The sequence below is a fragment of the Delphinus delphis genome, chromosome 11, assembly GCF_949987515.2.
Source record: "Delphinus delphis chromosome 11, mDelDel1.2, whole genome shotgun sequence".
Lineage (NCBI taxonomy): Eukaryota > Metazoa > Chordata > Mammalia > Artiodactyla > Delphinidae > Delphinus > Delphinus delphis.
Genome location: NC_082693.1, coordinates 94,508,511 through 94,518,407, shown reverse-complemented (window position 1 = coordinate 94,518,407; position 9,897 = coordinate 94,508,511). Strand labels below are relative to the sequence as shown.

The 9,897-nt window shown below is 41.5% G+C and overlaps 1 protein-coding gene across 4 annotated transcripts in view; it reads right to left on the bottom strand.

The window, feature by feature from the left end:
- Window positions 1–1,328: 1,328 nt before the first annotated feature.
- The window catches only part of XPNPEP3 (X-prolyl aminopeptidase 3), a 62,383-nt gene continuing 53,814 nt past the window's right edge, over window positions 1,329–9,897 (bottom strand). For 3 of the 4 annotated variants that reach the window (XM_060025721.1, XM_069541213.1, XM_069541214.1), the window contains exons 9-10: window positions 9,370–9,490; window positions 3,801–7,673 (exon numbers count right to left, since the gene is read on the bottom strand). In XM_060025721.1, the coding sequence (XP_059881704.1) occupies window positions 7,507–7,673; window positions 9,370–9,490 (288 nt within the window). In that variant the 3' untranslated portion in view covers window positions 3,801–7,506. Of the gene's footprint in view, window positions 1,377–3,800; window positions 7,674–9,369; window positions 9,491–9,897 lie in introns of those variants that run through there. The other variant, XM_060025722.1, reaches the window with a different exon arrangement.

The window sequence follows — 9,897 nt, the reverse complement described above, 5'->3', positions numbered from 1 at the left end:
TTGCTGGATCAAATGATAACTGTTTAATTTTTTGAGGAACAACCATACTCATATTTTTGTCAAAAACTACTCTATCAGGCTTCTGCAGGTGGACTCTGAGCCTGCTCTAACTACTTTATGAAATGTCGAGTACAATTTATTATGCATAGCAATCCCTATAGTAAAGTAGAATCATTCACATATAACATATAGTACACTGCCCAGATTATAATCAGTGCAGGAGTTAGCTATAGTTCATGAGAGATTTTAATCCATGTAACATGAAGATAAGCATAACCAAACACCGATCAATGAAATACTAAATAACTTTTTTCAAGATGACTATTTTTATAAACATTTTTGGTATACCATTGTAGGCTTCCCAATCTCAAGGTTGCTAGGAAAAGAAAGACAGCATTTAGTGGCAACTATCCAGAACCACTGAGCTTTAAAAACTGGAAATTTGAATCAATATTTACGTAGTGCCACACATTTTTATGTCGAAGGTAAGTAAGCTCTAGTCAGCATAATTCTAGATTTTATAATCCTAAATTAAATACCTTAAGTGATGTGCCTTGAAATTAGTATGCTGGGAGATACTGGTCCCTCCTGTCCTTAAGATGGCCAGATGGATGGAGCTTGGAGGAGCCAGAGCCCCCTTACCTGTCACCGTATCACCATGAGCTGTGGACTCACTGAAATATGGCCAAGAGGGTGCTACCACCTGGTCATATTCAGCATGACCACCTGGCCCAGCTCAGCAGCAGGTGTTGAGTATGCTGCTGTTCATCAAAGACAAGGGAGCCATGGAGTCACTGCAGCAGTTGGTGTTTCAGGTGCCAATGCCTAAGTTGCTGCTGGCCAAGGGTGTCATGGGGGTGAAGACTGGGCCAGTGCTCCTTGCAGGTGCAGCTCTCGACAGCCCCGCCCTCTGCTTCACATACATTGGACACCTCTGACCTCTGTGGTCAAAGGTATAGGCAGGATGACTGTTCCAAAAATGCACATACGTTCTGTGAATTATAGCTTAACTTGAAATATTTGATGGAAATGATTTCGATTTGATTGGAAATCCACATTATAAGAAATTTTACATTGGGACTTCACCGGCGGTCCAGTGGTTAAGACTCCACGCTTCCAACGTAGGGGGCGTGGGTTCGATCCCTGGTCAGGGAACAAGGATCCCACATGCCGCCAGGGGAGGCCAAAAAAAAAAAAATTTCACATTGCATTTGTCAACGAAAGGAAGTTATTAGAGTCTTTGAAATTTAGTTTCAATTGTAAATTATTGAGATTTAATTCATATACCATAAAATTCCCCTTAAAAGTGTACCAATGTTTTTTAGTATACTTACAGAGTTGTGCAGCTACCACCAATTCCAAAACATTTTCATCACCTAAAAAAGAAAGCATACCTGTAAGCTGTCACTCCATTTCCTCCTGCCTTCAGCCCTTTGCAACCACTAATCTACTTTGTCTCCATGGATGTGCCTATCCTGGACATTTCATGTAAACGGAATCATAAAAAATATGTGCCTTTTGTGCCTGGCTTCTTTCACTTAGAATGTTTTCAAGGTTCTTTCATGTTGTGGCCTGTATCAGTGCTTTGTTCCTTTTTATGGCTGAATATTTCATTGTATGAATAGACCACGTTTCATACATTCATCTGCTGATGGATGTACGTTTCATTTATCCATTCATCAGTTCAATTACACATTTTAAAAAACTATTTTATTTTTAAAAAAGATTATTTATTTATTTTATTCATTTTTGGCTGCATTGGTCTTAGTTGTGGCACGCAGGCTCTTTGTTGTGGTCCGTTGGCTTCTCTCTAGTTGTGGCGCATGGGCTTCTCTCTAGTTGTGGCGCACAGGCTCCAGGGCATGTGGGCTCTAGTTTGTGGCACGCGGGCTCTAGTTGAGGCACGTTGGCTTAGTTGCCCCGCAGTATGTGGGATCTTAGTTCCCTGACCAGGGATTAAACCCGCATCCCCTGCATTGCAAGGCGGATTCTTTACCACTGGACCACCAGGGAAGTCCCCAGTTACACAGTTTTGAATGATCATAAAAATGGTTTTAAATTTCTTGTCACCTACTTGTACAGTTTCTTGTAAATGGTGGTTATGAGGAATCTGAAGACAATATCACTACAAAGTTTGGATCAGGAATTGTGTGCAGGTGCTTCAGCCTGTTATCAAAAAGTCATGTTTCCAAAGGAAGCTAAGTCTTTTATTGACATTTTAAAATTTATCTTTTGGAAGTGTTATGCAAATTTAAAAATTCCTGTAAAACTTTGCACGAATTTGTGGTTATAATTATATAAAGGGTATGTAATTAATTTTCTTCTCTAAGTCACATGTACACATTTCTAAGTCCCCTTAAGTTTGTTCCATTGTGCCATATAAAAAATATCTTTTTATGTGTTCCAGGATGTGAAAAATGTTGGAGAGCTGGGCTTCCCTGGTGGCGCAGTGGTTGAGAATCCACCTGCTAATGCAGGGGACACGGGTTCGAGCCCTGGTCTGGGAAGATCCCACATGCCGCGGAGCAACTAGGCCTGTGAGCCACAACTACTGAGCCTGCACGTCTGGAGCCTGTGCTCCGCAACAAGAGAGGAGGCCGTGATAGTGAGAGGCCCGTGCACCACAATGAGGAGTGGCCCCCGCCTGCCACAACTAGAGAAAGCCCTCGCACAGAAACGAAGACCCAACACAGCCGTAAATAAATAAATAAATAAATAAAATTTAAAAATAAATAAATAAATACTCCTGTTCTCTGTTTAAAAAAAAAAAAAAAAAAATGTTGGAGAGCACATCTTAGAGAGCCCCAGATTTTAAAGAGGATTCCTAATAGTAAGAGATGCTTGGGGACTTCCGCATTGGCGCAGTGGTTAAGAATCTGCCTGCCAATGCAGGGGACACGGGTTCAAGCCCTGATCCGGGAAGATCCCACATGCCACGGAGCAACTAAGCCCCTGCGCCACAACTACTGGCCTGCGCTCTAGAGCCCGTGAGCCACAACTACTGAGTCCGTGAGCCGCAACTACTGAAGCCCACGCGCCGAGAGCCCGTGCTCCACAACGAGAAGCCACCGCAGTGAGAAGCCCGCACACCGCAACGAAGAGTCGCCCCCGTTCGCCGCAACTAGAGAAAGCCAGCGCGCAGCAACGAAGACCCAACACAGCCAAACAAACAAACAAATAAAGAGATGCTTACACTTAGGATTCTTTATATGGCTTGCTGAGAAAGTTTACATATTTAAAATTTTGCAAAATTTGCCCTTCATAAAATGCTCATGGCTATAGTGTAATGTCTTGAGTTCTACAGGGGCTGTCTGCAGACCTATGTGTCAGTTTTGTGGAGAGTCAGCCTTTTTTCCCCCAGCTTCCTTGAGCTGTAACTGACAAAACTGTAAGATATTTAAAGTGTACATGGTGATGATTTGACACACGTATACATTGTGAAAAGATGTCCCTCATCTAGTTAATTAACACATCCATCAATTCATATATTTATCTTTTTTTTTTTTTTGGTGAGAACATTTAAGTTCTATTCTCTTAGCAAATTTCAATTATAAAATACAATGTTATCAAGTATATTCACCATGTTAATACGTTTGATCCTTGAGTCAATCTAATCCATTGGTTTTCCCCCTTCTATGACTGCTAAGATTATCTCGTTTGCTATCATGATTTTGTGACAGTAGTTAATGAATACTCTGTAAAATAAAATACTTTGTAAAACAAACTGTTGTCACATTTAAAGCTATAAACTCTAGATTTGAAAATAACACACACGTACATGCACAAACCAAACACTCTTACATCGTTTTATAGTTTATTTTTAAAATGACAATAACAAATGGTCTTCCCTTGTTGGGAAATGACATACCTACTTTCAGTCAATAGGGCCTTAAAAAGTAACAGCATTTTGTCCAAATTGAACTTATATAATTGCACAAAAGTCATACAAAGCATTAAGAAATGCTCACAAAGACTGCAGTTCTCTCAGCTTCTCATGAAGCACACCCCAAGAGGCCTTGGTTTCAGTGGGGATCCCTGATCTGAATAATACTGATGCTTACCCCAAGTTCCTCAGTGACACATAGGCAGAGGTGAAAGGAGCCAGGAAGACAAACGTGCTTTGTGACAGTGGAATTCTGCTCTAGAATTAGGGTTTAATGATGTATTCACCTTCTCATATTAGGATTATTAAACACTTCAGCTTGAAGTATATTTGTCCAGGCTTAAAACTTAACCCTATCAGCTTAAGTTTTGGGATACAGATCCCACTTCAGGAAACTAAAATTAAAAACAAACAAACAAACAAAAACCACACGGTAAAAACCTCTTCCAAGCAAGATCCCTTATGCTGCCACCATCCTGGGCCCTCATTGAGTTTCTAACATACAAGCACAAATAAGTTACATTATTATTGATCATATGCCAGTTGAGGGATGGTAGACAGAGTCTCACTCAAATCCCAACTCTTGTTTTACTGACAGCAGTTACTGGAAACACTGTGTTACAAAGGACTCTGGGGTCACAGGTGGAACTGGTGGGACAGCCACTATGCTGTACATGTGATGTGACATGGACACAGGACAGGGAGAGGCAGCACTCATGCATCATATTTGCATTCCTCCTATTATTAACAAAGCTAAGGAGGATGCTGGTTATGTATGTTTTGAAAAACAACAAAGCCCAAGTTTTCTATTTTAATGAGTTACAATGTCTTTATCCGGGGATTTAACTTATTTTATGGATCTTAAACCCAATTAAGATATAATGTCTATAGTAGAAGTTTTCCTTTTCTGACCTTACAAAAATTAATAAAAAAGATAACAATATTTTGAAAGAAGACACACAAAGAGAACTTTAAGTCACCATAAGAAGTACCTTCCTAACTTGGGTATGACTATGGGAAGAGGAGAGTTATTATTCTATTTCTACTGCTGTGTTTCAAATAAAAAACACAGTCCCAGTTTAATTACAGAGAAAAATAACAATTCCTGAAATAAAACCATAAAAGTATGCAGCAGAGGCCATCTAAATATACTTTTTTTTTTTTTGCAGTACGCAGGCCTCTCACTGTTGTGGCCTCTCCCGTTGTGGAGCACAGGCTCCAGATGCACAGGCTCAGCAGCCATGGCTCACGGGCCCAGCTGCTCTGCCGCATGTGGGATCTTCCCAGACCGGGGCACGAACCTGTGTCCCCTGCATCGGCAGGCGGACTCTCAACCACTGCGCCACCAGGGAAGCCCTAGATATACTTCTTGCCTTTAGATTATTGTTAATATTTTAGCTGTATCTCTTCAATTCAGGGAGAAAAATTCCAGTGTAACATTTGAAGCATTTTTTAAAAATTAAGGTTTTCATTAGGAGAGCTTGGTGTATATATGAAGTATTTATTATACTGAAACCAGGAGGGAAATGTGGGGCATGTCTGTGGTAAGGCTAAGAATTAATGAGATTCCAGCACTGTGCACAATTATCTGCTCAACCAATCCTGAACAGATCAGACAGTCCCTGAACCGCTGCTCTGAGATGTACACTGTGTCACTTCTTGAAGGTTCTGATAGTCTGATGCAAATGTTAGCTGCTGTGGTTAATCGGGGACTCAAAGGACAATATGCCTGGGTCAGGGACTATAAATCACCAGAAGAATTCCACAACGGCTGTTCTACGTGTGACTTGCAACACCTGTAGAACTTGCCAGGAGTCCAGCTGGAAGAAGTCTGTTTCATGTCCAAGTAGGCTGCTATTCATAAAAGCCGCCTAAGCTTTTAGCTAGAAAGTTGAAGACTACAGAAAATGATTTATAGGAAGAAAAGGAAATTCCTTATTCCAGGATTGTAAGTGAACAAAGGTAACCCAATTCCAGAAAAAGGTTGTTGAGGCCATACAGGCCAAGGGAGTGAGAAGCCAGAGTTGTGGGTTTCTTTTTAGTCCCCTCTTAGAAAGTAACAAGCACAGGACTGAGAAGTTGGAGAGGGGTGAGGAGGGCAGGTGCAGGGATGATGACTCCAGCTGTGCAGCCATCCATTCCCACAGCTGCTGAGCACAGCCAAGCATTTGCGGGTGAGCACTGTCAGGACACAATTTGTATCACTTTGGTCGCTAACATTATCTTTGTCTCCTGATGAAGTCACTGCCTGTCTGCTCTGGGCTCTGTACCTTGGGTTTTTCTGACAAGATGGGCAAACTTTTAGCACTGCAAGGAGTGTTAATCTCCTAGCCTGTTCTTCCCTAATGCAAATATTTTCTTAAAATTTTTCGAATTTATGTTCTAATAATCAGCATGTTTTATACATCTTGAGCTCATATGCAGGTTTAAAGGAGGTGAACACACTAGTTCTTAAAGCTTTCCCCTATGATAGGAGCTCCCAAATAACCTATCTGCAGCAGTCTAGCCCTGTTCACTTCACAAACTGAGTATTATATAATTGCATCCAACACTGTGTTGAGGGAAACATGAGTCTTTACCATTGTCCTTCCAGTGCTAACATCCAAGGAAGGAAAGGATCACAGGGTGTTTACAGGTACTGAGCGGGTTGCATATTTTGTTTTTATTGGCACTAGAGGAAATCACAGAATAATAACTGGGGTGTCTCTCTGAATACTGGGTGCCATTCCTCTGACTTTAATAGGGTAAGTAGAGGATCTGCCCTTGGCCAGGGAAGCAGCTTCAAGGGTGTGCTGAGGGTCAATGCATTAAGAATCTATAAAGAAAGCATGGATGTCTGGGAAAGGAATCAACTTTAGACTGAGAACAGACGGATGGCGGTCTGGATCTACAGCAGACACACATACTTTTCTTTCTCTTTCATTTCCTTCCTTATCAAGAATCTAAACACCTTCCAGGTCCCAGGTAACCAAATAGCAAGAAAGGCTCAAAAATGTTTTGTTCGATAGCTAGTGTTGCTGGAATCTGGACTGTGGCTGAATGGTGTGACTGTAGGACACCAGTGTCCTGAGGGCTCACATGGCTCCGGTAGATACATGGGCTCCTGGATAGGTAGGCAGGTGTTATGGAAGGTATGTACTGGCCACCCACAATCACTGATGGGTTGTTTTCAGTGTAGGGAAAGACCTTGGTGATTGGCTCAAAATATATAAGCATTACACAAAAATCTTATGATATTAGGTAGATCTCAGGAAAAGTGCAGAGGGGAAGGACCTGGAGAGAAGCAGAGAATTTTCTCCATGTGCTAACTGGGATGCGTGGACATATGTAACCAAGATCTTTCTTTACATCTGAAAACTAAACTTGTCTGAGTCATTAATTCTACAGAATTAATGTTACTAAAGTTGCAGTAACATACAATCCCAAAACTCAATTTCCCAGATTTCTAGCTACATAAAACAAGAAAAGACCACATACACAACTACATACACTCATATAGCTGCTGCACTCCCCAGTGGAACACGTGTATAAATGTCCACACAGAGACCCCCAGAAAGCACACGTGCACAGAGGCCAACGTCCACCCCTTCTGAACCTAAGATGCATGTGGGCCACACTGAGGGTCAAGAGGCCCTATTGCATATCTGTTCGATGTCATTCATCTCTTTGGGACAATCTGCAGAAAGGATGAGAGGTGAGTCCTCTGTTACCACTACATCATCCTCAATTCGTACACCAAGACCACGGAACCTCTCAGGGGCGTCTTTGTCATCCTCCGGAATATAAATACCTGAGAAGTAGAAAAAAGAATCAGAACATTCTATTCATAAATGGCAGTAACTGGATGATTTGGGGCAAGTAAGTTAACCTCTATAAAGTTGGGATCCTAACAGTACCTACCTAATAGAAATGTGGAGATTAAATGAGATAATATATATATAAAAATGTCTGGTACATAAATGGTCAGTAAGTGTTGCCTATCATTACTAGAACTATTATTATAGTTATTTTGTATAGTAGACTACAAGATCTATACAACTACAATAATGTTGATCATGATTCTGTCACGTTCTAATGGCTCAAATGGGCCACTAAAGTTACTTAATTTATGAGTATGTCAATATATGCTGGGACCCAGTAGATTATATAAATGCATTCTTTCTCTGCCTAACAGTTCCGTGGAAAAAGGGCACTTTGCTAAAATAAAGACTTAAGGCATTTTAAAATGTATTTAAAAAACACTTACTTAGATATTATTAGCCTCAACAACCAGAAGCTGCACAAATACTCAAATAAGTCATAAATGTAACTGACGTGTACATGATGTAAAGAGGGAAAAAGGAAGACCTTAATGAACGTTTAAAAAATTCTAAGAAACCAAGGTTCCCTTTCTAATCATGAAGTCAGACAGACACCAGGTCTTTTCATATTAAAGAAACTGTAAACTTCCTTCTCTGTACTCACAGATGCTGTTCTGTGATAAGAATAAAAAGACCAGCAAAGAAAAATGTAGTCGAAGTCTAAGGAAGCATCAACTAGATTGGACTTAACAGTACGTAAGGTCACAGACAGCAACATATGCCCGGACTTAAAGGGTGGCATAAAAGATGTGTCCCAACTATAACTTACATAATTTAGAGGTGAAAACGCTTGAAATCTAAGATTGAGATCTGCTTTCATGACAGAAGCAGCATCGATGTTTAAAACTGACTGGTGGGGCTTCCCTGGTGGCGCAGTGGTTGAGAGTCCGCCTGCCGATGCAGGGGACACGGGTTCGTGCCCTGGTCCGGGAAGATCCCACATGCCACGGAGCGGCTAGGCCCGTGAGCCATGGCCGCTGAGCCTGCGCAGCCGGAGCCTGTGCTCCGCAATGGGAGAGGCCACAACAGTGAGAGGCCCACGTACCGCAAAAAAAAAAAAAAAAAAGGAAAAAAAAAACCTGACCGGTAACATCAATCTTATACTCCACCGTGGCCAGCACTTTTCTACTGAATCCTGCCCAACATCCAGCATCATTCAAGCTGGAGAACCATTAGACTGCCAGCTCTCTCTGAAGCTTAGAAGAAAGGATCTGGATACTAAAAAGTGGAATAATGCAGGCAGTTCAATGCAGAGGAGCTGCAACTGAGAACATGGGGAGTCTGAGTGTCTCTGCAGAAAAGTGCCAGGGGCTTCACAAGTGTCAGCAGCTCACCAAGATGATGGGAAGGACTAGTACAAACTGGCCCTGGCAAAGGCAGGGTTAGAAAAAGATTTCTTTCTTAATATCTACTGATCGAAAGTATTCCCCATCTGTTGTTTATTGGAGAAGTCAAATTAAACAAATTGTGTGATGTGAAATAAAAAAGCTCACGAAAAAATCTACTGGAGAGATTCATTTTCCTGTCTCTTCTAATTTAATTACATTCGTTCAGGTAAAAATAAAGTGTTCTAACATTAGAATTACATGTCCCAAGGGATCAGAGGTTGCTAGCACCTCCCCTTACCTGGCTCCACTGTGATTACCATGCCAGGCTGCAGAGGGAGGGAGCGGGGCATGTCTGGAGTGTCGTGGACATCCATCCCCAGGTAATGGCCAACATGATGTGGGCAGTATTTTCGAGCAGCCTGGAAAAGATATTACCTCAGTGTTATTAGAGCAATGACCCCTTAAGGGGAAAGTTGGGCAACTATAACGCCATGAGATATGTGTTAACACTGACCCCTGCCCCCAGTTTTGCCACTTGTTTCACCTATCCTCGGGCTAATGCTTAAGAGACTTGAAAACTGCCACCTCTTGTATGCAATTCTGCCAACAGCATTCTAACTAATCCACATTTCTATTCTTACAATTTAATATACTACACACATGCTAACTGGGGTAAGCCCAGTAATGACTACGGCAAATGAAAATCTCTTTTCTTGGGGGAGGGAAGATAATTGTGTTAGAATAGTTCTCTTTTCAATGTTCGCATGTCCCTCTTAGGAAGGCTACTCTGGAGACTCTAAGTATCTCACAGCAACTTGTGGAGTAG